The sequence below is a fragment of the Lepisosteus platostomus genome, chromosome 7 (genome assembly GCF_059453375.1).
Source record: "Lepisosteus platostomus isolate fLepPlt1 chromosome 7, fLepPlt1.hap1, whole genome shotgun sequence".
Classification (NCBI taxonomy): domain Eukaryota; kingdom Metazoa; phylum Chordata; class Actinopteri; order Semionotiformes; family Lepisosteidae; genus Lepisosteus; species Lepisosteus platostomus.
This window is the reverse complement of record NC_142617.1, coordinates 49,848,507-49,876,310: the sequence shown is the minus strand read 5'-3', so window position 1 is coordinate 49,876,310 and position 27,804 is coordinate 49,848,507. Positions and strand designations below refer to the sequence as shown.

The window sequence follows — 27,804 nt, the reverse complement described above, 5'->3', positions numbered from 1 at the left end:
GGCTTTTAGGAAAACTGGTCTTAGGTGAGTGTTTTGTGTCAGTGTGTTCCCTGCAATGGAGTGGCGTCCCATCCAGGGTGTCCCCTGCCTTGCGCCAGTTGCTTGCTGGGATAGACTCCGTGTCCCCTGCAACCCTGAGTTGAATTGATCAGAAAATTGAGGATGGAATTATACACTGGAATTTATTCTGAAATGACTAACTATTTCCAATGCAACTGAATTTGAAAAAGAAATCACACGGGCACCGCAAAGTGACTCACAGAAGCCCAAGTCGTTCAGATTCACATCCTTTCGCATGAGTTATGCGGGTGTGACACAGTGATGCACTGTGTTCAACCTGCACATCAAGCTTTGCCTATTTACGCTGGGGCTCAGGCTGAACTAGATGTCAAATTCCATGTAGCAAAAAAAAAAGAAAACAAGACTAAGGCACTGTACCTGGACTGTAATATCTCTTCCCAACGTATTCGAATCCAAACAGGAGCTGAGGATCAGCTGGGTGTGAGTAATGGGCTATTGCCAGGCAAACCTTAGAAAACAACAACAATGACAACAGAATTCAGTACATTACGAAAACAACACTAAAAGCACTCAACCCCAGGCATGCCTTGGAACAGACTGCTAGAGGTAAGATCAGGAAATGTTCAGGCTTCTAGAACGTGGGAAAATAATCTATGCAACAACCACTACTTTTGCCAAAGTGAAGTTCAGAAACAGAAAGACAGGTTTCTCATGGGGCAGTTTTGTTTTTTTACTTTTTCAACATAAGTCACTAAGCATTGCAGTTTTGCAATTATACCATGAGCCGGGATTAGAGCTGAGCTCTTTCAAGCTACAGTGATCTGAACAGCCACTTTGTTCTGTAGCTCACCTGCCACAGCACATGTGTTTACTCTGTGTGTTCAGAGCTTTTCTTGGCTCACAGTGTCTAGGCCTGAAAACTTTCAATAACACTTCCAGCTGAGTCTTGGCTTAAATGGCCAGCACCTTTGTTGCATGAACCTAAACAGTGAATATAATTTATTTCTTAATGATGTTCATAACAGCTGGAGAACTAAATCATGTGCAAAGCTTTTGTTTTTTCCCCGAAATGAAGCGAAAATTAAAGTGCTAGTTTTAAACTGAAACCTACCTGTGCTTTACATCCAACAAAGACCCTAACTGCAGCCAGACTGTAAGTGCATGTGTGTGGAGCTCTCCAGCTATAGAGCTTTAGAACTATACAATGGTGCCTATTCATGGGAGAAATGGCAATAGACTGGCCACACAGAAAATGAACTCGTACAGCACTGCTACTCCCAGGTATGCAATTTCCTTCATGTAGGTAGCTATTACAGATCCGCTCCATTCCACAAGTCCCAAGGAAAAATAAAAGCCTGGTTTCATATTATAATTGCAGAGTGTAGGTTTAAGAATCCATATTTACAACCTACAGTCTTCAGCTATTTTTCAGGAGCTTCCTACAGCATACATGGCTAGCACCACACATCTTAACATACTGCAGCAGAAAACCAAGTCTCCAAGCCACCACGTTATTAAAAACAGCATATCTACAGGCAGAATATATTGCCATAAAGACTAGTAAATAAGATGTCTTAGTGCTTTAAAGAAATATACAATGCTAATTAACAGCTGACTATGAAATGTAGAGAAGATGGCAAGAGCATATTATCCAATTAGAGATGAAGACAGATGGTGATGCCTGCCCATTTTTTCTCTGCTCTTGTTTTTACAGACCTACACTACAAGTTGATTAGGCCAAACAGTGTACATTAAAGAAAGACCTTGTACCACAAACAGAAATCATTTACAACCTTTAATTAAAACTAGTTAAGGAGGCCTGGAGCACTAACAGATAATCTTTCAGGATGGTTTGCTATTTTTCAGGAGTGCACTGTGACCCTTCCAATTTACAGTATAGTATGTTGTAAATGCCATTTGCTAGTGAATGACTGTGACATAAAAATATGTTTAGTTTTTTTATGTTTTATGTCACAGTTTTGCCCCCCTAAATGTGACATCAGAAAAAAAGCATATCCAAAAATGATAAGTTAAGACATTTATTATTTATGACACTTCTTAAAACACAGCTGAACTGTTTCCTTATGAATAGAACTCCACATGCGCTGTTAGCACTGTTGAAATAGTACAGGTGTCATTAAGACAAAAAATAACAAATGCCCTTAAAAGACTTTTTGAATCTACACAAACATTATGCAAAGCTATGTATGCAATGTCAAACTACTAAGATACATAAAAGCTACACATATTCAGCTATATTAAAACCATGGTTTTAACATTTGGAACACAGATCTCATGTATAAATTCATCTGTGGAGCACTCTTTGAAAGATCAGGAAGCAATGGCTGAATAGGCTTTTTGTTCTCCATTTTCTAAACTGCACACGTTCACATAAGCTGGCAGGTTCCGACAGGATTTAGTCTGGCATCTTGCATGTCTGGCACAGGAGACTTGAAATTTTCCAACATTAACTAGCGGTCTCATTTGCTGGGTAACTCCAGGTTAGATTTACAACAGCACGATTAATAGGACGTGCTGTTCTGCTGTTTATATCCCTAACATGCTGCCCAGAGACCCAGGACACAATGCTGACAAGACAAGTCAGCTCTAAATGAATTGATCACTCAAAAGTTATTTTATTGTTTTGGAATACTTTTCATCTTCCTTCCCAAACTACCTTATTTTAGCTTTTCGGACAGAGGTACAGCTGTGTCTGGCCTTGGACTGTAGTCAAAAGGGGAGGAAAGATGAATCAGTTTCACAATGGAATTTCTTTTTAGTATCGGTCACTATGCATCACAATTTCCTTAGCAACCACAACTGTTATTCACTGATATATATATATAAAATGGTCTGCACAGTGTGTCGTCAGTAGTAGGTCTCTCTGTAAACAGAATATCATAAGCAGCTGAGTAAGTACTTAATTGTTTAAACGGTATACTGTATTTCCACAGAACTAGCCAGGAAGGAGTTTAAAGTCCTAAAACAGGAGGTGAAAGTAAAACAAAAACAAGCTGTATTAACCCTTAAACTGGCAATGCCTCCCCATAAACTCAGTTCTGAATGTGGTGGCCCTCTAACACAACATTCATTGTGGTCTTCCTTCTTGTAATTAATTTAGGTTTAATAATAATAATTGCTTACACTTATATAGCACTTTTCTGGACACTCCACTCAAAGCGCTTTACAGGTAATGGGGATCCCCTCCACCACCACCAATGTGCAACCCCACCTGGATGATGCGACGGCAGCCATAGTGCACCAAAACGCTCCCCACACATCAGCTCTCAGTGGGGAGGAGAACAGAGTAATGAAGCCAGTTCATAGAGGGGGATTATTAGGAGGCCATGATTGGTAAGGGGCAATGGGAAATTTGGCCAGCACGCCGGGGTTACACCCCTACTCTTTTCGAGAAACGTCCTGGGATTTTTAATGACCACAGAGAGTCAGGACCTCGGTTTTACGTCTCATCCGAAGGTTGAACTAATTCACTTAATAAAATTGTACAGGTAAAGAATGATACCACAGACACTTTAGATTTCCTTGTGAGCACTTTGGAGATTTCAGTTTATCTGGAATTTCAATGGAACAGTCTTATACAGGAACTGCCTGCTGAAGACAAGTTTTGAACTGGTCAAAGCATTTTATTTGGAGCGCGGATGGAGTGGTCCGAGCCAGGGCTGCGTTATCAGGTGGCTCTGTCAGTGATTTGCCAAGTGGCAGTGCACAGTTGTTCGTACACGTGTGGGTTGCTGCGGTTTTGCAGGTATATTCTCAATTGGTCACCCCTGCAGGTAACTCAAAGTGCTTTCAGTGAGCACTGCATCGCCCCTTCAACTGATACTGGCTCAGCTGTGGCCACTATGTGGCTCAGAGGGTTGAAAATGGCAAATGGCTCTGACAAAACACATTTCAGAGGAGGTTCTCCTATATTATACAGTACATGCACATCTAGACAATGTATACAAAACTGTAACAGAATTCTATTAGAAAAACCGGATTCATGTGGCCAGGTAAATGCATTTTATATCAAAATCCATTAGACCATTAGAATTAAAAAATGCACGAGAGGCTGTGATCTTCAGTTGAACAGAGGGAACTGATGCTGTGGCAATGTTTACCATAGGCACCTAACAGCACACAAGGAAGCTCAGGTCAGCCAGCTAGAACTGATGCCACAATCTCTCTTCCCAAGCGAAGAAACCTTTGTTCCAAACAGTTCTTATTTCAGACCTTTTTTAAGCTTGCTGCAGGCCAGATCAGAACACCAGATGAAAGAGCCTCACACAGCGGAGACTGAGTCTAAACCTCTGTCATCGAAACCTGCTCAGCAGGGAAGAAGGGAGACGGGTCACGACTGATGTCATGCCAGAAGCTTCATCATCATCCATGTGCCCACTGGCCCTGGGAATATCAGGCCTCAGATCTTAGGACACCCATAGACTGAAGAGACACATCCCACTTGGCAGGGCTCTGCTTTTTTTCTACAACACTCAACAGATCAGCTCAAGTTCTCAGAACTAACTGGATACTTCTTGTATATTGTCCTCTGCTCTGCTTGAAGCTGAAGAGTCAACCATATCAAGCTGCCGGGTTCCTGACTTCTGCATATTACAATCTCCTGTATTGCTAATCAAGTTATTGCTCTTCCTAATGCAACCACATATTGGATTTTCTCCACTTCCTCTGCTGATACATGGGTAACGCCTAGAAATATTTAACATCTCAAGACTGTTTCCTCTTCTTTTACAGCCATGATATCAAGTTTTCATCTCGCAGGACTAAAATGGATGAGAAGGCTTTTGTTTCCTCGAGTTCTTTCTCGCACTGGAACCGGTGACATGACTCGGTTAGGACTTATGTTTTTATGTATTTTCTGTCTGAGAACATCAAGATTTTAATTCCCACAGACTGTGTAAGATATGTTATCTCAATAAAGATATTAAAACAAATGCTGATTCTGAGAAAACACACATTCGTGTTAGATTTCTATATTTGATGGAGTTTTAAGGTTATGATTTAAATAAACAAGATTCCCATCTCCTTTTTACCAGGATGCCATGGGGAGAATATATTTGTGAATCCCAAATTAAACATTTAAGCTCCTCAGTTTTTACTCTCGTTACCATGCACAGCGAGAACCACTTTCAATGTAAAGAATGCATACAATGCAGAATGTGTGAATACCTAATTACACCACTTTAATTTAGAATAACTGGAACTAAAGGAATCAGACAATTAAGAGCACACACGGAGGTTGAAGTGCAATAAAGTAACCATAACGTTTGACGTTTCTTAATTATGCCACTTAATTATTGTTAAAATAGAACTGAACTCGCTCTTGGTTTATTTAAGTAACACATGCTTGTCATGCAGCACCCCGGACAAGAGCTGTGTGAAAAACGTATATGATTGTTCAGATCCAGTTTAAAATGAGTAAAAAATGAGTGACCAGTTAAAAACTATCTGATTTTAACTTGTATGATTTTAAGGATTTTGATTATATGTAAAACTTATATGAGTGTACAGATCCAGTTTAAAAGGAGTTAAAAATGACTGGCCATGGAGAGTTGATTAATTAATTTATCTGAGTAACACAAGGGACCAATAAGCACGTAAGTGAGGAATTCCTTTCCTCTTTCACTGGGATCAATTGCTTTCTTTCTTTTCTTCCTAAACAATGCTGTAATTATCAACCCGCATAAAGCAATGCAGCTGTTCTTCAATGTGACGTGCTCAATCATCTCGCTCAGGGTCACTGAAAACCTCTCATTGAGAAAAGGGACACCTGAGTGACCAAAGGACTGTTTTCGGGAGGCAATGCAGAGGCTGTGAGCTTTACCTTCTTTGTGCTCTCTGGTCCCGCCTCATCGAAACGAAAGCGCACCATGCGGAAGTCCTTGCAATAGATAATCAGCTCAGTAGGATTGAATTTGAGCTTCTGGTTGGAACCCAAGACCTTCTGCTTCCCCTTTGCGTCATTTACTGGAAAGGAGACAAAAGCTAATTAGCTGGGACTGAGGCTGACGCAACCCGGCAGCAAAGATAGTCACAGCGCTGTCCAGCAAGCCGACAGATGGAGATGCATGACAGTCACCTTGAGGAAGAGAACCTGAATTCCCCAGACAACAGCATGGGAAGTCCCTGGAAGTGTAAAGCTAAAAATGTGACAAGACCTACAAAAGTGGTGTGGAAAAAAATGCAAAAAATAAAGGCTCAAATCTTGATGTTCTTAATACTCTTTATTAGAAAGTAAAACTTTCTAAAAAAGGGAACAACGCCCTTGGTTTAATGCAAAACCAAAAACTTCCAACTTTCACTACTTACATTTTCAGAATTCCCCCTTCAAAAGCTTCCAGTATTCTTTCTGTGATGCAACTTTAATACTTTCAAGAAGAAGGGACTGTATTTATGTAAAGAAAATGTCCATGGCTTTAATTCATGAAGTACACTAAATCAACCTCCCCTGCCCCATAGTCTTCTAAAAAATTCTCAAGAGGATGTTTCAAGTTATTTTTAAGGCAGCATGTTAGACAATTATGTGAAAAATGCTTTTCAGGAATGCAGTCCTAATGTCAAAGGAAATTTCACAATAAAATGCCTGACTTTTACAGGACAGTGGGAGACCAAGAACTAAAATGACTTTCCCTGTTTTTGACCAGCCAGGATTTACAAAGCATCTTTGTTCTGTGCATAGAGACAGAATTGGGCTTCATGCTCTATCTGCTCTTTACAACAGCTCTGTGCTGCCGGCAATGTCAGTTGCAAGGTATGGCACTGATCTAACAAAAACAGAGTAATACTGACTGGGCTTTTCAACTACAGCCAATGCACTGCGCTGACCCCAACCTCAAAAAGCTAGAAGCTTATAAACCATTCAGTGTGGTGGTTGTATCCGACACCAAGAATCTTTGAATGATATTAATGATGCATACCTAATGTCAGGCAACCGTGGGTGTAAAGCATGATAAAAGTAAGTGAAGCCTAACACTGTGGTCTGCACAGGAATAGAAACGTGAGTGAAGATTCAGTTTATACCGTAGCTTCAGGTTGCTCTTTACGTCAGATACACAGTGAGCCTTGCTCACTGCAAAGTTAGCAAGGTCAATGCAAAGAACTGTGCTGTGCTCAGAAATGAGACTGGCTGCACTGGAACACAATTTAAAGCCTCCTAGCATTCAAGGTAAAGGTCAGGTTGCCTTAGTTACAGACCTGAAACCAGTCAAGGGGAGGCTGTTTGCAACTAGTCTATTATTTTATATGAGCTATTAAAGACAGCATCCAGAACGCAGGCCTGCCAAGAGTCCATTCCGTAGTATTTTTGGAAAGGGAATTATGTTAGTGTTGTAAGACCACCACACATACAAGATATTCTGTTAAGGTACAGCAGGCTACCTCAGTGTTCGTTTTGGAGTGTCTACTCCTGATTTCAATCACTGGAAACTCTGTGATCAATGCATTGCAAGAATGACCACTTCAACTTTGAACTTACACACACATTTTAATCCAGTTTACTTGAACAGGAATGTAAAATGTAAATGAATAAACATGACAGATCAGTGCTTGTTAAATAATTCCCATTGATTTAGCTTTTGGTTTTTCTCAGCATTCACCAATGTAGGATATTCTATCATCCTGATGTAAATGCATTTTAATTTTGTCTTAAGGGTATCATCTAAAGAGCCAAAGTTGCCACACAGTAACTTGTTTTTCCATGAATATTTGAAAAAAATAAACATCAAATAAAATGTGAAATGTATTACAAAGGAATTAAAAAATATTTTGCTTCATTGCATCTGTTTATTTTATACAGTGTTAAATGCTGCAGGCTAAATGGTCTCTAACATTTCCCTAGGGAAACTACAGTGCAGCTGAGATTCCCCGCTGTAGTATCTGCTAAATATCACAATCTGGTTGCAATTCACAGAAGGTGAAGATGCAAGCCAAAACAGACCGCATCCTACCTGTCACCACCTGCTCGATACATGCGAGCGGAATATCGTGTTCCTCAAGAAGTCGGTTCTTATAGTGGAATTTCTGCAGGAATAAAGACAATAGAAAAGGGAGTGAATTTACAATACAATACACAGCTCTTTACACAGCATTCTACTTCTAAAAATACATGAACGTACATGATCTCTAAAACAATTCTAGTCATACTGTTTAATTAAAATTCATGTTAAATATATGACATCACTATTTGTTTTTCACACTAAGCAAGGTAAAAATAAGAGATTTCAATGGAAAGTGCAGTGATTTATTTCTGTTTTATGTGTTGAAAATTAAGAAAAAAAACTTTTTCCAGGAACAATGCTCAGTTGAAGTAATATGAAGTAATATAACCGCCGGGGTACACAGTCACTTCACAATATGCAAATTAAAGTTTTTGAACGCATCTGTCAGGCCCACAGAGAGAATTCTGTAGAAATTCCCATAACGAGAGGAGGCAGGAATTCAAGGAAAAGGTGCTTTTTTAAAGGAAGGACAGTGCATAGATGGAACATGCTAAACATCTGCATTTTTACATTTTAAAAAAGAGCAGATACAGCTTTGCACATGTGAACATGCATGACACCTGGCATTTTAGTGGAGCACAATATATAAAAAGGACTTTTTGTTTGAGAAATCTTGCATGAATGAAATGCAAATGTATGTGAGAGATCAGATACAAATCTAATCTGTTTATGGTCTAACACTATCCCTGTGACGGACTGCAATAATGATATAATGGCAGGCCTAAAGATATAGTGGCAGGACTTCAACTTCACAAATCTAGAATTGAATATGATTTGAATGTAGTTTTAATTAAGCTAAAGGCATTCCAATGCTCGTGCGGCATACAGACCTGAGGGACTGCGTCGTTGGTAATGAAGGAGATCTTGAAGTTTGTGCACACCAGCTTCCCCCACAGGTCATCCTGGCTGCTGTCAGTCCCAATGCATTTCCTCACAAAGTTCACCTCATTTACTATGATCTCCCCTGAAACAGCAACACAGCAACAGCTTGTCATGCTGTCGAGCCCCTGGATGGACAGTAAGTGCATTTCTACCCCCCCCAAAACAGCTACAGAAAACAATAAGTTCATTAGGCTGCCATCTTTCAACACTTCTCTTCTGTATTTAAAGATTACAAGTTTATTTTAGATTTATGGATTTAACTTTGTAAGGGATAGTAATTATCCATAAAGAGAAATACGTATTGCAAAACATCAAAGTGACAACTGGATTCTGGCAGGGTGTAAGCTGCACTTGGCTGATGCAGAGCAATGAACCAAGTAGAGCAATGAATTGCGCAGTTCAGGGTGGCTTCTTTTACTGCAAGAGGCATTTGAGAAAAGTAGTGTCAGCTACTATCTGCTACGATTTTCAGTAATACAGATCATGAGATACACAATCAATTTTCCTGTTGAGAAGATATATTCACTATCATGCTGCTTCAACATAAAATGACAAAAAGAGTTGCAAGCTTCCTCTTCAGGTTTACATCCTTTTTGTGGTACAGATGACTACAGTTTCGTAATAACGAAGCAAGTTGGTGGTCTAGGGATATAATTGGAGAGGCCACAGTGTCTGCAACCCAGTTTCAGCCTGTTGCCTCCTGGCTCAGTCAATGCATTATTAAAAACTCATGTTTTTGTTACTCACTGGCCCTTTCACAACAGAGGGCTGGGAGCCAAGAGACAGAAGTCACTTATCAATTTTTCACTTCGCCGCTCTGTAATCTCGGGCGAGAGAAAAAAAAAGAGTTGTAAAGCTCCTGTTCCTGTAAGCCAGTCGGCTCTTCCACACGTGCCCTTTTAGCTGATTAAACCCGAGAAGTTGTCAACACCTCTTCACTCTTGATTGTGGAGTCAAAACACCGGTCTTGTGGGACTCTCACTGAGCTCCAAAAATTGCATAAACACTGTGTAGTGATAGGAAACTGGAACCAACTATGATCCCACCCGACTGCTAAATTACTTCTCATCTTTTCAGCTGTGGTCAAAGAGACAGGCCCTGAATTACAGTTTTCTGGCGAGATGAGTCTGAAACATGGGTATTGAGTCTGTCATTAAGACTGTATAACAGTTTTTGGAAAGCAAACAAGAACCAGATTATAATACTCTATGCATTTAATCTAGTAAATGTTTAGTGAAGCAGAACACTAGAAATGTACTATAAAAGGAAAGAAACCTCTACATATCATAGAAGACCTCACTGGAATCATTCCAAACAAAGTCATTTGTTGAAGTCATCGTTGTTGTAGTTGAAAACCCCAGTCAGTATTAATCTGTTTTTGTTGGCGCCATACCCTGCAACTATGCATCACTTGCAGTGCCTGAGGAGGAGTATGTCACCCAACTGCCTATATATACACTCCAAGTGTAAATAACACGTCCAGGCTCCTTCACACTTTCTTCCGAACTTTATGGCCGAGTTTTCTGTGCTAATGGAGAAGGAACAACAGAGGAGTTATATAAGCCAGCTTCAGTGTAGGTCTGTATAGCCTTTGCAACCAGATCACTGTTCCTCTGCTGAGGTTTCTTCACTGAATGCTGTTCACATTTCCTCAGTCCACAGGATCCAGTTTCAGAACGGAATGAAATGTCCACATTCCAGTGTATAACTTGCAGGAGTACGCAATGGATATAACTAAGAATGTAGAGTAGTTCTTGCACTTTTATGACATGTTCTTTTATAGGGACTTCAAGCTTAAAGAAAATTAACTTTCTCGACGAACAGGGTCAATGAACAGGATTTATGGGATCAGCCAGTTTGCAGAATCTGAAGTTCAATGTAATCTTGATCTTTCCACAGACAGCAGCTTTTGGTTACAAGTATACCTCTTGCACACGGGTACCTCTGGAAGTATTTCAATATTAAACAGGGGATGAGTCAGCAGAGTGACTTTGTGTGCCAAGTCTTACTATCCAAAGTTCAAGAGTCTTTAGCTGTTAATAGCTTTCCAAGAAAACCTGGGGCGATCAGAACAGAGTGGAATTTACAAAGCATAAGGGAATTACTTTGCATATAAAAACTGTTAATGTTTCTGAATTATTATACAATAATTAATATACAGGAGTGACGGAAGAAGGAGACTTTATCCACCTGCTCTGACCATGGACATTAATCCACACACCTTATATAAAATACAACTTTCTAACACTGTTATCTGTAAAAAATGTAAAACATTTCTTCTTTTTTCTGCATAAAACTTTTTTTTACAATATCAAGTTAGAGATTTCAAATGTAATTCCTTCAAGTCCTCTAGTTCAGACAATGTGACTTCATTTAACGGGCATTAAAAACATTCGTACACAACACGGCGTAGTTTGCAAAACAGTGGAGTTGGAGAGAGGAGACTGGGGCGGATTCCGTTTTAATTACCCACAGACTACAGTGGGAGGAAAACTCATTCACACACATGTCGCTTCTGTGGTCAATGCATGACTTTCCTTTGAGTGTTGCTACTGGCGATGGGTCCTGGCGTTTCCCGAGCCTGTGTTTAGAAGCGCTGTCAGCCGCTGCACAAGACCAGCCTTGACCCCCCCCCCTCCTCCTCTCCCTCCCACATGAGCTCTGCCTGTCAGGAAGAGGCCAGGAAAACCCCCCTCACAAAAAACCACACCGCAAACCATCGCTGAAGGGAAGAGATTAATAAAGCACCACGAGCAGAGGCTGACGAATTGGGGAAGTGGGGACGGAAAAGGCAGTGTAGCCAACGCCGGAGGGTTCCCTGTTCGAGCAGCACCGCTTCGGGTCTTCCGCCCTGCCTGCACGTGAAAGGGACATGGCCAAAGGCGCCGCTCCTCAGGAATGCAATGTTTTTATACTTAAGACGGTGCTCATGGCGTTTTCATCTTGAAAAGAGACAATTAAAGGTGGACCTCGTTCCTTATCCACAAAGCTCTGACAATGTCAACTCACTGGACATCAACACTTAACAACTGAGTGGATACCTTCAGAGGACACAAGTGGCAGCTGCAAGGAGGCATATTTAAAACCAATAATGATAATGTTTCTTTATTAGCCCTATACAATTTCTTGCATTAGGAATTCGTCTTTTCGCATACCCCAGCTTTTCTCCATGGAGACACAGACAGGGAGAGAAGCCTGGGGTCAGAGCGCAGGGTCTGCCATTGTACGGCGCCCCTGGAGCAGTTAGGGTTGCTCAGGGGCCCAACGGAGTAGGATTCCTCTGCCGGCTGTGGGATTTGAACCGGCAACCTTCCAGTCACAGGCCCAGATCCTTAGCCACAGAGCCACCGCTCGCCCAAAGTTAAGGTTAGCAAGACCAGGAGACCCTTTTTTTTTACACAAAGGGGTGTGAGAGTCTAGAATTAACTACCCCGTCCTGTTGTAATAGTTAATTCCTGTTTTAAAAAAAAAACACCTGGATGAGATCCTGACTAATGGCATGTTAACAGTTAATAGTCAATACCTGTTCACTAACAGCACCCAAACAAGCTACATTTCAGTTCTCGTTGAGAACAGCACTGTGATGAGTTTAAGTCAGCCTGTAATGTTAAAACAGGAAGGTGATTTACAGAGCAGAAATCATTACTTGTTCAACGGCAACTCTTGTAGGTCAGGTTCAAGTCCTCGTTCAACAGCCAAGGGAACTAAAGGTGTACACTCTGCAAGATCGTGAAATGGGTCAGGATACTACTACCTGAATTCTAAATTCTGTTTTTAATTCAGCTCCCATCTGGAGCAGACGTGCTATTTGAAGTCATGCTTAAACTCAAAAGACTAAAACTGACAAGAGGCAATACCAAATGCTTCCTTCCTCTATTTGACACAGCTTATAAATAAACAATGACTCAGATGTGTTAAAGTAAATCTAATTGTTGCTGAAAACATTCTCTCTCATGACTCATATTAGTAATATATACTCATTATATCAACTAAATGATGTAGACTGAACAAAGAAATTGTGGGTATGTAAATTAATTAGCTCTTTAATCATTACAGACGGAACTGTCTGACTTTTCAATCCATTTGCACATACAAAGTTAAGGTTAGTAGGCACAGGTAACAGCCATTGAACATGGCTGTCAAATAGTATTCATACCCAGAATTCATTGCACCTGTTGTTCTAAATTCCTGCCTCAGCACTGAGAGGTGTTCATTCTTCAAGCCAAAAGAATGGGTGAAAAACTAGCAAAGGGCATTACAGGACAGTTAAAACAAACCTGTTAAACAAATGAACTTGTTGCAGGTACATGTACAAGGAACACACAGGTTAAGGCAGCATTTCTCAACCTTTTTTGTAACAGGTCCAGCTCCCTGGAGTCCATCTTTGAGGAATGCTTAGTCTAAGAAATTATTAAATACAGTTTAATCGATAATGCTACTTAAGCTGATGGCAGAGAAGAGTCTGTTGATCTGGGGTCAAGGAACATGAGGCTAAGGAATTTTGGAACAGCAGTTCCTGAATGCTTTGGGAAAAAAAAGATTACACTCTCTCATTCTCACATCTACGTATATGTTTACTGATTCAAAGTTAAATTCAAACTCTAGAACTTTATGTATCTGCCTGGAGCTGGGCTGAAAAATCAAGCAGTTTTTGTCCATTTCCACAGTTGCTTTGTATTCACAGACTGCTGCTCTTAGTATTCCAATGACAAAGGACAATACAGTGCCACTGGAGCACTGCATAACTACAATTCTTTCAGATACACTACTGCGAGTGTGAACACACACAGAGGTGTGCTTGGCACCTTATGACCTATTTAGGGCTGTGTGTAAAGCCGAAAGATCACCAATCAGTGCTGCACCATTGTTTTTACTGTTCATGCCCATTAGAGATTCATTACCTAGAATGTCACCTGTCCCTCAGCTGGTTATCTTGGAGAGAAGCCGAGTGTTGGATTTTGTTATCCGGCACAGTGGGATTAACAGGAGCTCCAGCTGATAAAATAACGATGTGTTGCAATGCAGAGTGCAGATATGAAGAATGTGTGTGCACGAAGAAGCCAAATAATGCCACTGGTGTTGCCTAGGGATATCGCTGACAGATAAGAACTGCACCCTTGTGTCAAGCTAAAAGCTTTAATTGTCCTCTGGGCCAGATTCTGCCCATAACAACTTCGCTGTTTTAACCCCTGTGTGTGATCAAAACATTTAGCCAATGGTCAAAGCAAACTACTGACTGTCGGCACAATGTGGGAATAAGAATGTGAAAAAGAACAAGGAAACCAGCTTGCTGACGGGACAGGGTCCTAGAATGAGCGGACACAGGGGCCAGGGGCACACAACTCAGGGCTAAGGAGCACGGGATGCCAAAGATTCCAGAAAGGAAACTTAATTTGGAAAGTTGCACATCTCCCTGTAATTTTAGCAAAGCAATAAAAACAGATGTAAATAGCAATTGGTTGGAATTGTGGGCTAGGTTTCTGAACAATCACTCCCTGAACATCAGGGGCTGCTTAGCCACACTCCGGTCACCTTCATTAAGATGGAATATCTTATTATGCACCAGCGCGTTACACTGCACTTCCCATTTTAACCCGGCTGAAACTGCGTAAACATCCTGTTGTATTATAGGACACAGCCCAGCTGGGCTGAACCTGACTTTAATTAAACACTTCTTAAACAGCAAGCACAGTGCCCAAATTAAAGTCCCAGGCAGTTAAGTATATGTGGTGTTCTATTATACTGTATTATGCAACTAAACATCTGGCACCACTAGACACAGCCAAGGCTTGTTAACTACAGTCTTGCTGAAAGCAAGGAAGAAAACATGAAAGCCTGCCTAGCAGGGAGAACGAGCACTGAGCCTGTTCCCATGGCTGCTGTCCACATGGCAGACAACTGGATGTCAGATATAAGCACACACTAAAAACAGGAATGTAGCCTCTTAAAAGCAGCGCCATGGTGCATGTTACATTAACATAAATGTCAGTTATCATACGGTGCACCTTGATATGTTTTTAATGTCTATGTCTGTGTGGTGTTGGTTGTGTCCTGCCTACAGATGTAAATGAGCATTTTAGCTAACTCAGCTGAAGAGTTGTAGCCATGTACTGTACCTATTCAATAAACTAAACTAAAAAGAAAAAAATGAATAGCAGAGTGGTTGTGCAGACACACCCTGGCATTTATTCAGACTGGTAGTACTATATCTTCCCAAAAGAACTGATTTGCCGGAGGTTATTTGAAAAGACCCTGTAGCAAGTCTTTGGCCAAAATATTGATAATATTCTTCTGATTCCTACCTGCTGTCACATTCATATCCTGGTACATTCATGGCAAAGGAGCACAATTACACCACTCTCTGGAAAAGAAGCCCTAATTCAGGTATCAAACTCTATGGAGTTTGCTGATAACTACGAGCCAGGTAGTATTCCCCATGACTAACACTTTCAAAAAACAATCTCAAATACTCGTCACCTACTACACCCTGCTTGCAATGCAGAGTTGTTTATGACTGCAGCTGTGAATCAAGCATTGAGGAAACTTTAAACTATATCTAGAATATATACCTTAAACTGGAGTCCTTCTCAGGGCAAAAGAAAAGCTCAAAATTAATTGCAAGAAAAAATGCTTTTATACAGAAGCAATAGCATGTGAGGATCATTTTGAAATTACCAACTCAATCAGCTGCGAGTTACTCGCATCTGTGCAGTTGTGAGTCTCTCCCCTCTTACAAACAGAAAAACAGCTGATCAGTCCTGTGTTGCTGACTCAGAACAACACAAAGGCCACTTTCTGTTTGGTGTGGTGCCATTTCTGGACAGTGGGTTTGAATGGACAATAGCCGGACTGCAGGGAGAGCTGAAGGGGATACATTCATAATGCTCAAAAAAAGATGGGGGGGGGGGGGGAGCAGGAATTTGAAACAATGTGACATTCACTCGCATTCTGCATCAAAAACACTTCTTCACGCAAAAGGGGTGTGGGACTCGCGAACGAGCTACTCAGCCACGTTGCTGAAGCCCATAACCTCCCAGGAACAGCTGGATAAGATCCTTGGATTAAAAAGCCACTAACTACCAAAAGAGGTCAATGGGTCAAATGGCCTCCTCTTGTTTGTAAGAGTTCTCGTGTTCTTAAAAACCAGAGTTAACGCAGAACCCCTCCAAACCCAAACATGATCATTGTACTGATACCATCTCTGGCTGTGTAGGAATGTTATTACACAGTTTGGGTGAAAGAGCTGTTTTATTGGCATTTAAGAAAGTAAAACAGAAGCACAAAAATCTTTTTTTTTTTAAAGAATTTCAAGTAATACAACCTGCTAGTGGTTTTCCTGGTTTGTCTTTGAAGGACAGCTGCAATGTGTATCGCATGTGAGACGCATTATATCTTTCAGCAAAATATATCTCTTCAGCTCGCCACAGGCAAAGGAGTGGCTGTATTTTCCGTACATTTTCCTATTTTTTTTGGTTCACCTTTCATTTATTTATAGATGTAGAAAAGTCCGACATTCCAGATAATTTAGGAAACTAAAAAAAATTAGAGACCAAAAAAAATCAACAACCTGACAAACACCCCCTCAGAATTTAAAGTGTAAACACCCTACTGCTTTTAACCACCCTGACCACAAAAATAAAATCTGTAGTTTTGGCCAGAAGAGACACCTGCTGCCGAACACAGGGCTGCCTGAGCTAAGCTAGGACCCTGTATTTGTAATGCTCACAAATGGCAGTGCAATGTCCTTTGTATAATCGGTTTCCCTCTCTCCTCACGTATCAGAACACTCTGGCAGATGTTACTGAGCTCATAATAAATGGGTTTCCCTTTCGGCAGCAAGACCTTTCACAGTGATTTTGTGCAGTCCGACATACAACACCGCAAGCAAAGGAGGCAGAACCTGCTTAGCAAAAATAAAACGTTTGATGATGAAATATACCTCGTTAAGCATTTCAACCTTTAAAATCAGCGAATGCCCAACGCAGGACTGATATTCCTTGACACCAAATATATCAATTGCAGACTGTTCTGCACTCTCTAAGCCTTTAATCTCTTTAGTCACAAGGCTTACATTTTTGGAAAACATTTGCAATAATGTACTATTTTTACACTTTTTAGATTACGGTTATTGTGGCAAATGAAACCAACTTTGCTCAAAGTTTTAAGTCTGCATCTTGCAAGAACATTGTACAATCATGTGCAGATATAAGCATTACTTAGCTGAAAAATATGAGTTTTTTTCCATGTGGCATATTTTATCAATCACTACTAATGAGACTCTTTGCTACTACCCTGGTAAACTAAAAGTTGGATTAGTATAAGGTGACTAGATACCTCCTATATAGATCGTATGTCAGTAATTGAAACCCTGGAATTCACTTAAAACATCTGAAGGGAGAAAAAAAGATACAAGTATTAGTGTTAAATTTCACATTTAAATGGCAGCAAAAAGCAGCTACATGACTTCAACTGTCACAAGTCACAACTATTTTTTTTTCCTAACAGCTTTACTTAGTACAGTATATCACTGCATCAAAAAAATTATCTGTTTACTGCTACAGTGACTCTGTTTCTGACACATTTGATGTCAGGATGTAATTATAGTGATGATTTGCTGCTTTTCAACAAGTGGTTTATTCTGTGACAAGCTTTTATAAAGGAGCTGAATGCGACAGCATTCTCTACAGAAAAAGAAAAAAAGAATCCCTTCCATCCCTGCTGTAATTAATATGTAGCTTTTTTTTTTCAAGGAATTAAGTGATCCCATTTTGGAGTAGCAGTTGTTTATCCCCATCTTCAGCATTCTGAGAAAGCCTTTCCATGGACAGAAATCCCTCTCCCTTCTCTCTGGATAAAGTGATAATAAATGAGAACAGGAGTGCATAACACATTTTCTGTTTGGATGCTGCTGTTTTGTGGGCATCTTGCTACTGTGCTCATTTACTGGTCTTTGTCATTACCTCAGTTTGGATGATCTACAGTATGGCAAAACAAAACTGATGCACATACTGATGTTCTTAGTGCTAGGGCAAACAAAGTCTTACCTTCCCTTTGAATTTTTTCTATAGTCAAATAAAATCCCCACTGGGTCCAGAAAAGCCAAAGACGTAGCCAAAAACAGCAGAACACCAAAAACAATACAACAGTGTTGTGGTACTCTGTTACAGGAATACATGCTTGACTCCTTGCTGCAATCTGTAGCTCTTCATAATCAGAAAACAATTCTAAAATATATCTGTTAAATACTAAGGGTAACTATTCACAGGGAATAGAAAAGTGTTCGTGCTGGTGATTAACCAGGAAGGAGAAACACAAAGGCACGCAACACACCTTTTCATAAACAGGACAAGCAAGTTATTTGAACACGATTGCATTCTCAAGCATAACCCTCTCAGCATTTCCAAGAGCAAATGCACACTGAAGTTAACTAGGGTAAACAAGTGTACGTTCCTCAGACAGGATTGAGCTACTGTAAAGATTAACCAAACAGTACCTTAATCAGTCTGGCCACTCACTAGCATCTGGTAATTGACTTTCCAAAAAACCCTGACAGAGAGGAGCAGACATTGTGCACTGACAGCAAATACCCAAGGTCTGCAACCTCAAAACTCAAACACTATACTGGACAAAATCAAACTACAGGCCAAGTTGCAGGTGTAAGGGTATTACAGACATAATAATTTAACATTTCTAAGAATGTACACAATCAAGTTAATGAATGACTAGCATTCATTATCCTAAATAGGACATAGAAAGTATTCTGTTTTAAAGGAAAAAATCACATTAAAGTTTTAGGCAGGAGCATTCCAGCTGCAATCCCAATAGTATCATCAATTTATTATCCAAAGCAAGCCACACGTATAACCATTTGTACCACTAGACGTTCTACAGGAGTAATGCGAGTCAAGATCCTTGTTCAAGGCTACAACAGCACCCTGCCTGCGACTTGAGCCCCTAACCTAACCTCTCTTCTCACAGACACTACTCGACACTACTGACATTATAGGAGATGTGTGAGCTTAGTATTACAGTAACTATTTAACCACATTACTCTTTAAAATAATTTTAAAATAATGACCTAATGTGTACCTGCATACAAGAGAAGGACACATACTTAGTGATAAAGGAATCTTGTTGTCATAGAGAAACAAGGCATTCAGTATTTAAACCAGACTTTTGGGGCTTTTTTGGTGACATTTCTGAGGTACTTGACTCACAGGTACTCTAACTTTTAATTAAATACTAGATTCTGATTCATATTTTCCATGTCCACCAGAGCAATTAGCCTAATTGCTTCATTTCCGGAAAGAAATGTGCCAAAAACAAAATCTAATTATATCTCAACAAAATACGGCTCTGTCTACAAAGCAGTTAAGAGAACAGAAAAAAACACCTCCTCCACATTTCATTGTCAGGCAAAAAGAGATAAAAAACAACAAGGCATCATTATTTGGAAACTGACTTGTCCCTGCCGAGCTACCCAAATGCTCCCAGTTTGAAAAAAGTGCAACCCCACACTTCTACAGTGTAGTCACAGCTGTGCGGTTCTGGCAGTTTTACCAACATCAACCACAGCTCTTGCCTGGCTCTTCAATTACATCGTCTTCACATCTTATCTGTTCAGCATCACCATAAAGCTGTTGATACACTTGCAATGTGCCTATCTTCTGCATAATATAACTGTGCTCTTCTTCTTATCTTCACTGTGGACTTCAACTGTCTCCACACTTTACTGAAAAATCAATCCAGGAATATTTAGCAGGAAACTTCCTTGTCCCTCCATCCTCACAGCTCATAAACAAAGATTTATCTGAACTTCTTCCTATATTAATCAGGAAGCCCTCAAAAATGATGATCCCCAGCGACCTCTGAATCATCAGCATCGACGACTGCATACTGCTGCGCTGACATAACTCAGGCCGGTACACATGAAACATAGGGCAGAAACTGACTGTAGAAATAATACAGGGCTTGCAAAGAACACACAGAGAGCTCCGGCATATAAACCAAGCAACACTGACACAGGAATTACGAAGATGGCCACCAAACAGCATGTGCAAAATGTGCACATTTGTCTGTGTGTCATAGTTCAGCCTCGTGCAAGCAGCTATGCAGAAGATTTGTATTCATACCACAGTGCATAACTGCGGACAAAATGCACTGTTTTAGTTTTTGGAGAATGCTCATGACACTCTGGGAGGTAGCTGAATATACTTTACAAAAGGAAACAGCAGGAACTAAACACACGAGAGGAAAAAAACCCTCAGTTTTTGCAAACACCTTGGGGCACAGTATTAACCTAATTAGCTGCAGCTACCATCTAGACTCTGTGCAACCAACATGGGTTGAGAAACACACACCTGGACAGTTCATATCGCAAACCGTGCTGTTCAGCTCTTATAACCAGATAAAGACACGCACAAAGAAATAAGGCCTGCGCCTGCTACTATTTAAATTAAACTACACATTAATAATGCACAAGACAAGAGTTCTAGGCAATCAACAGAAAGCTTCACTCTGATTCTCCTTATATGATAGCATACTTCTCTCGAGACAATTCTTCTCCTTACTTTTGCTTCCTACACAAAAAAAGCATTCCTCACTGGCAAAACAGTATTGTTGAGGCCCATTATAGAGAGTTAGACATGTCAATGAAAAGGGGGCCAGCAGGCAGATAACCATGGTGACTGAGAGGCACTCTGGAGCCCTGTAGAGAGGAATGCCCATCTTGTCAAGGCTCAAATGCACGGATACATTTTCTGTGGGAAAGGCTGGTTAAACACTGGCTTTGTCCCTGCTCCAAAAATACAACCCTCCCCTCCTCCACACAAAACAAGCACCGGCACAGAAAAACACTCAAGAGCTGACCAAATGACCTGCCGTTCCTCATATTTGAATTCACCAGAGATGTTTAGAGGTACAGGACAGTTTTGGCCTAGTTTTGTCTTGCTGGTGGGAGAGCGTCCCAGGAAGAGACCACAGAGTTCTTGCAGAACACAAGCCTGACCCAGAGAGAAGTGACAGCACTCTCCGACAGCTCACTGCGCAGGAAGTGTAGGGTACAGATTTCCACCAGCAGAACAGGAGGGTTCACCTGTTCTGCAGTTCAACTCAAGCTCGCTCAAGGGATACAGGCACACCAACCCTGGAGGGCAACAGGACTTTAAACCGCTTGGAGGACAGAGGGGACGTTCAGCAAAAGCAGCTGTATATAGTGTAAACAAGCCAGGACGTGGTGTCATTAGCAAGTCTCTGCCACGGTCAGTTATTCAAAGACTTCAGCAGGGGAGGCGGGTTATTGTAAATTATTAACAGAAAGGTTTACTGAACTGCTAAGAAGAGAATTCTGGCGTTAAAAAAAACACACCAAAACTCACACGACTCCCGAACTGGCTCATTTTCACTTATCGTGCGCAGGGGACGCGCGGTGTGTTAAATCGTGAAAAGGGAAGGAGGTCTGACTTACCTGGTAGCAATTTCGCTTCTAGCTTCCTTATTGGGGGCTGGGGGCTCCTCTTGACTTCTGTCTGTTAAGTGCAAAGAGGCATTTAAAGATCAAAAACGTACCAGGCAAGCCCCAGACACTTACTAACCGTATAGCCCAGTGCCGGAATCCCTGACAGAGCAGTGCGTTGATTATGTATTACCATCTCATAAAGCTTCAAAAAATATTAAGCAAGAACGTTTGGTTTCAAAAACAGCATGTAAAATAAGACAATTTGGTACTATTTTTGACACTCAGCCATAAACTGTTTTTTGTCTTTCTTATTTAATGACCAATTATCTATGCTTCCAGAAGGATTCGTGCATAAACGGAATTAAGATGCAAATCCTCATACACTAGTTTAAACACGGAAAGTGTTCTAAACGTCGCTCTCCAGCATCTGGAATTCATAACATAGTTGTGAAATCGTCGATGTACATAACCCGTTTTTCAAAAGCGATTATTTCCTAACATTACAAATAGCAAAAGGTTTTAAGTGTGTAGCTATAGACACACCAGAGCTCAAGTTGTTTGACAAACACTGACAGCTCGTAGCAAAGTCAATAACTTAGCGCGAAATGCCTACCTGCACAGGAGGCAGGTACGACTTGAACGTAGGTTTCAGAGGTTTTACAGAAAACATCTCTCAAGACAGGTTATTCAAACACAAACACGGGAAAAAGTCTCCTTATAGCGCTGTGGTCTCAGCAAATATTGGTAAATCGCCGACTTGTCAATGAATGAAACACGAAGCTCTTCTTCTTGAGATCATTAGTGAGCGATTCTCGTCAAGCCCTCATCAGAGCAGAACAGAAAGTCGAACAGGCGGAACAGTAGGAGGGGTCTTCGGCTCCTGTCTTTGCTTAACTTTACAGACCTGGTCCAGGCCAGAGCAAGTGTCACAAGAGCCGCCGGGTTCGTATTTTACAACCAACCCTAATGCCTATCCGGAAGGCTCGGAGCCTTAAATTTAAAAGGCGAGATGAAAATGGGCGATAACGCCGGTCCCTTCCTCCCCTGCCACATCGTGACGCTACCGAGTGACGAGCTCAAACCCTGCTCATGCACTTTCTGCGCCGCGAGACACAGCGGCCATGTTGGTCTGGCTGGAAAGCGTCGCTCAGCTGAGCTACGGCATCGCAGCGCGGACAAACTGTCCCACCCACACGGAATAAGATCTTCACCCAGCCGTGTGCATATCCTTGCGATTCGGATTTCAAAGTGCATTATTTACAAACCCACTGTAACATAATATATTTCTATATATTATCGTTCTATACAGACTTATAAAGATATACTATTGCTCACAGTATAACTAGATTATAACTCTTGATCTCCTGTTTTAATAGAAATTGTTTTCCTTTTGCTGTCAAATATTTCAGTTTAAATCAGAAACGATAACGGTCAGATGGATGGAGTACTTTTCATCCACGTATAACCGTTTCGAAAATAATTTGCATGTATTTATTTAAAAATGCACAAATGGGGCGAAATCGCCCTGGTTATGTAATCCAAGTGGGAGCATGGCGCGCCCAACTGGAGAGTTTGTAGTAATGCAGTTAGAATTTTAGATCAGACTTTGGACGTTCATTTATAAAGGTTGCATTTGAATGAAGACAAACCTTTCGACGTTGTATGTAGATAAATATATATATGTACTAATTCACACTGTAAGTAAGAATATGATCTACTTCTTGGTATGTGAGATACTTCACATGTCGAAACTAGAGATGACGTTTCATAGTAATTAGTATGCAAAATTTGGAAGCGATGTGTTCTGGGTATTGTAAAAGCTATAAATACAAAAGACTAATTTCACTCTCTGAGACACTTCAGTTACAATGTATCATGCATATAATTGTTAATTTGCTCAACGCACCAATTCATAAATATTGATTTAGAGACTTTGGTGATGACAATATTGATTTTTAAAATTCAAAACCATGACAGGCAGTAATTGCGGAATTAGTGGGGTGCGCTGCTCGAGGAGTAGAGCGTTAAGACTATACTTTCAGGGATCATTTCTATAGTTTGTGACTTGAGAAATGCGTTTCTAAAGTGTTTGGTCTCGCCAACCACGAGGAGGATCTATAGTGTCTCCTTCTGAGCGCGAAGCGGGTCGGGAGTGTTGCTTCAAGGGCAGCTGTTCCCGACCATTGATGACCGTTCCTCTCTCTCACGGGCTGAGGAGGAAGGTGACACTTTCTGAGTGGGCGGCTCTATTCTACTGGTTTAAAGTCAGAAAAAACATAATACTCAATAAGCATTCTATTTCTGATGTGCGCCTCAAGTACCTACTTAGGGTGGTGGTCAAATCAACACTGGTTAATTTATGATGAACGTTTGAAAGTATTTGCTCATCACGTCACAGTTTTTCTATGAAATTAATAAAATCAATGTTCTTTACGGTTATAAAATATTATAGGTTTAATTAGCTAACCTACTTCAGCAAGGTGTTTTTTGACGAGGGGCGGCTGCAGCAGCGCGCGTTGTAATGGGGTCTGTAGTACCCGAATACCGCCGTAAGAAGGGCGAGCTTATGGCTGACTGTGCCCATGTAAAACTCCACATCAACTTCGCCAGGTTTAAACGTTGAACGGGTTTTATTCTCATTCGCTTTGTTTGCGTCAAACTAACAAATAATAGGAGACGTTTTCCATAATACCCAAACTGGTCCTCAAAGCTCAAGTGAACTAAACACCCACCTACACGAGCACGCCAGAACCGTTGCGCTCTAATTTCGTGTTTTCGGAAAACTAAAACTTCTCGAATTTACATTAATGAATGTTTACTAATTTTGTGAGAATGTTCTATTGTGAGATGTTGTTTTTGGAAATAAAGTACACTTTGGTAGAAAAAAATTAACGTCGGCGGTTCGCAGTCTTAAGACATATATGTACGTAAACAAAACAACGTGGTTTTCAAATAGTAGAACCAACATTTATAGGATTGTTTTTAAAGGAATATAACCAAATTAAAACCTCACATGGCTCCTACAGGATGTAACGCTGTGACAGAAATGTTCTTCCAACATACTACAGTTTTTTTTTTCCGACCGCTTTACTCTTGGGGACGCGAAGGATTTGTTTTATCATTGTCGCCCTTGTGTAGAAAGGCTGTCTTGAGTTCAAAGCACGGGCGGGGCGGAGCGGTGGCTCTGTGGCTCAGGATCTGCGCCTGTGACCGGAAGGTTGCCGGTTCAAATCCCGCGGCTGGCAGAGGAATCCTACTCCGATGGGCCCCTGAGCAAGGCCCTTAACCCCAGCTGCTCCAGGGGCGCCGTACAATGGCAGACCCTGCGCTCTGACCCCAAGCTTCTCTCCCTGTCTCTGTGTCTGTGTCTCCCTGGAGAAAAGCTGGGGTATGCGAAAAGACGCATTCCTAATGCAAGAAATTGTATAGGGCTAATAAAGAAATATTATTATTATATTATTATTATATTATTATTATTATTATATTATTATTATTATATTATTATAATATTATATTATTATCAAAGCGGAATGAATTAAAGTCATTCAGAATTTAGAGCTTAAGCTCTGATCACGATGTCCAACAGCGACATACATCTTACTTTACGTTAAAAAAATATATTGTATTTTATTTACTGTAGCTCAAGTAGGTAGCTGCGTCAGCATGCATAGGCTGCAAAGGAACAATACAAGTTTATTCCAAACTGAAAAGAGAAGAAAGGAAACAACGTTTCGGCTGTGTTTGGGGTCATGTCCCGAAGGAAAGCTCCACAGCCGAAACGTCGTTTCCTTCTCTTTTCAGCATGGAATAAACCTTTACTTGTTATTTTGTATTTTATTAGTTTTTTTAAATGTAAAATATAAAGTTGACACATTGCATAATTTCAGAAATGTTTGAGTTAAGGATATTTATGCGAAAAGCTCTTTTCTCTAAGAGCTATGTGTATACGATGTATATTTTCAGTCATCGAGAACATTGTTTCTGAGTAATTCCTGGATTCGGCCGGTGTGAGTTTGAAGTAGTTCATCGAGCAGTGAGGCTGGAAGACGAGCTCGCTGAAAGCCGACAGGACTGACGCTTTAATTATGCACCTCAAGGCATTGTGGGTATTTGTTTAACCAGGTTCGGCTTTTCTTTTAATTTGTTTCTTTGAAGTATTTCTAACTAATATCGTGCAGATATTGTATTTCTTTACCACGTCTCGTATCAGATCAAAAAACATGTTCTTGGGAAATGAACCCGTTAAAACTGCACACCGTGACTGAAATTGCTTTCAGGTTTAGTGGGGCGCGCTGCTCGAGGAGTAGAGCGTTAAGACTATACTTTCAGGGATCATTTCTATAGTTTGTGACTTGAGAAATGCGTTTCTAAAGTGTTTGGTCTCGCCAACCACGAGGAGGATCTATAGTGTCTCCTTCTGAGCGCGAAGCGGGTCGGGAGTGTTGCTTCAGGGCAGCTGTTCCCGACCATTGATGACCGTTCCTCTCTCTCACGGGCTGAGGAGGAAGGAGACGCTTTCTGAGTGGGTGGCTTCTTTTTACTGGCTAAAAATTAGATACAGTAAATATGCTCTGATTTCTCTGTATAAATAGAAAGAAGTTTTAGTAGTGAACATAGGTATTTGTAACAATGCTATTTTAACTAAAGCTGGATGTTTTATGATGGGTTGATGAGTTTATTACTCTATTCTTTTATTGAATTAGGGAATTAAAAGAAGTTCCATGCTTTATAGTTATAATAGTATATAGCTTTAAGGAGCTAACCTACTTCAGCAAGGTGTTTTTTGACGAGGGGCGGCTGCAGCAGCGCGTTGTAATGGGGTCTGTAGTACCCGAATACCGCCGTAAGAAGGGCGAGCTTATGGCTGACTGTGCCCATGTAAAACTCCACATCAACTTCGCCAGGTTTAAACATTGAACGGGTTTTATTCTCATTCGCTTTGTTTGCGTCAAACTAACAAATAATAGGAGACGTTTTCCATAATACCCAAACTGGTCCTCAAAGCTCAAGTGAACTAAACACCCACCTACACGAGCACGCCAGAACCGTTGCGCTCTAATTTCGTGTTTTCGGAAAACTAAAACTTCTCGAATTTACATTAATGAATGTTTACTAATTTTGTGAGAATGTTCTATTGTGAGATGTTGTTTTTGGAAATAAAGTATACTTTGGTAGAAAAAAATTAACGTCGGCGGTTCGCAGTCTTAAGGCATATATGTACGTAAACAAAACAACGTGGTTTTCAAATAGTAGAACCAACATTTATAGGATTGTTTTTAAAGGAATATAACCAAATTAAAACCTCACATGGCTCCTACAGGATGTAACGCTGTGACAGAAATGTTCTTCCAACATACTACAGTTTTTTTTTTTCCGACCGCTTTACTCTTGGGGACGCGAAGGATTTGTTTTATCATTGTCGCCCTTGTGTAGAAAGGCTGTCTTGAGTTCAAAGCGGAATGAATTAAAGTCATTCAGAATTTAGAGCTTAAGCTCTGATCACGATGTCCAACAGCGACATACATCTTACTTTACGTTAAAAAAATATATTGTATTTTATTTACTGTAGCTCAAGTAGGTAGCTGCGTCAGCATGCATAGGCTGCAAAGGAACAATACAAGTTTATTCCAAACTGAAAAGAGAAGAAAGGAAACAACGTTTCGGCTGTGTTTGGGGTCATGTCCCGAAGGAAAGCTCCACAGTCGAAACGTCGTTTCCTTCTCTTTTCAGCATGGAATAAACCTTTACTTGTTATTTTGTATTTTATTAGTTTTTTTAAATGTAAAATATAAAGTTGACACATTGCATAATTTCAGAAATGTTTGAGTTAAGGATATTTATGCGAAAAGCTCTTTTCTATAAGAGCTATGTGTATACGATGTATATTTTCAGTCATCGAGAACATTGTTTCTGAGTAATTCCTGGATTCGGCCGGTGTGAGTTTGGTTCGGCTTTTCTTTTAATTTGTTTCTTTGAAGTATTTCTAACTAATATCGTGCAGATATTTTATTTCTTTACTACGTCTCTTATCAGATCAAAAAACATGTTCTTGGGAAATGAACCCGTTAAAACCGCACACCGTGACTGAAATTGCTTTCAGGTTTACTGGGGTGCGCTGCTCGAGAAGCAGATAGTTAAGACTATACTTTCAGGGATCATTTCTATAGTTTGTGACTTGAGAAATGCGTTTCTAAAGTGTTTGGTCTCGCCAACCACGAGGAGGATCTATAGTGTCTCCTTCTGAGCGCGAAGCGGGTCGGGAGTGTTGCTTCAGGGCAGCTGTTCCTGACCATTGATGACCGTTCCTCTCTCTCACGGGCTGAGGAGGAAGGAGACACTTTCTGAGTGGGCGGCTCTCTTGTACTCGTTTAAAAACAGGCTTAGATGCTCGACTGGACTGTGTACCCTGTATAGCAGGGGTGGGGAACC

General features: G+C 40.6%; 1 protein-coding gene and 3 non-coding genes across 4 annotated transcripts in view; 3 read left to right on the top strand and 1 right to left on the bottom strand.

Moving 5' to 3' along the window:
* The window catches only part of mtmr10 (myotubularin related protein 10), a 30,724-nt gene extending 8,192 nt beyond the window's left edge, over positions 1–22,532 (bottom strand). Inside the window, exons 1-6 of the mRNA XM_088640996.1 lie at positions 21,989–22,532; positions 21,385–21,445; positions 8,867–9,000; positions 7,986–8,058; positions 5,864–6,006; positions 439–529 (exon numbers count right to left, since the gene is read on the bottom strand). Coding sequence (XP_088497122.1) covers positions 439–529; positions 5,864–6,006; positions 7,986–8,058; positions 8,867–9,000; positions 21,385–21,445; positions 21,989–22,045 — 559 coding nt within the window. The 5' untranslated portion in view covers positions 22,046–22,532. The remainder of the gene's footprint in view (positions 1–438; positions 530–5,863; positions 6,007–7,985; positions 8,059–8,866; positions 9,001–21,384; positions 21,446–21,988) is intronic.
* An 869-nt stretch (positions 22,533–23,401) lies between these two features.
* On the top strand, positions 23,402–23,616 carry LOC148659090 (small nucleolar RNA U3). The gene has a single exon (XR_015940609.1). It is a non-coding gene; the product is annotated as a small nucleolar RNA U3 (small nucleolar RNA).
* A 2,072-nt stretch (positions 23,617–25,688) lies between these two features.
* On the top strand, positions 25,689–25,902 carry LOC148659089 (small nucleolar RNA U3). The gene has a single exon (XR_015940607.1). It is a non-coding gene; the product is annotated as a small nucleolar RNA U3 (small nucleolar RNA).
* A 1,609-nt stretch (positions 25,903–27,511) lies between these two features.
* LOC148659088 (small nucleolar RNA U3) lies at positions 27,512–27,725 on the top strand. Its single transcript, XR_015940604.1, has one exon. It is a non-coding gene; the product is annotated as a small nucleolar RNA U3 (small nucleolar RNA).
* The last annotated feature ends 79 nt before the right edge of the window (positions 27,726–27,804 follow it).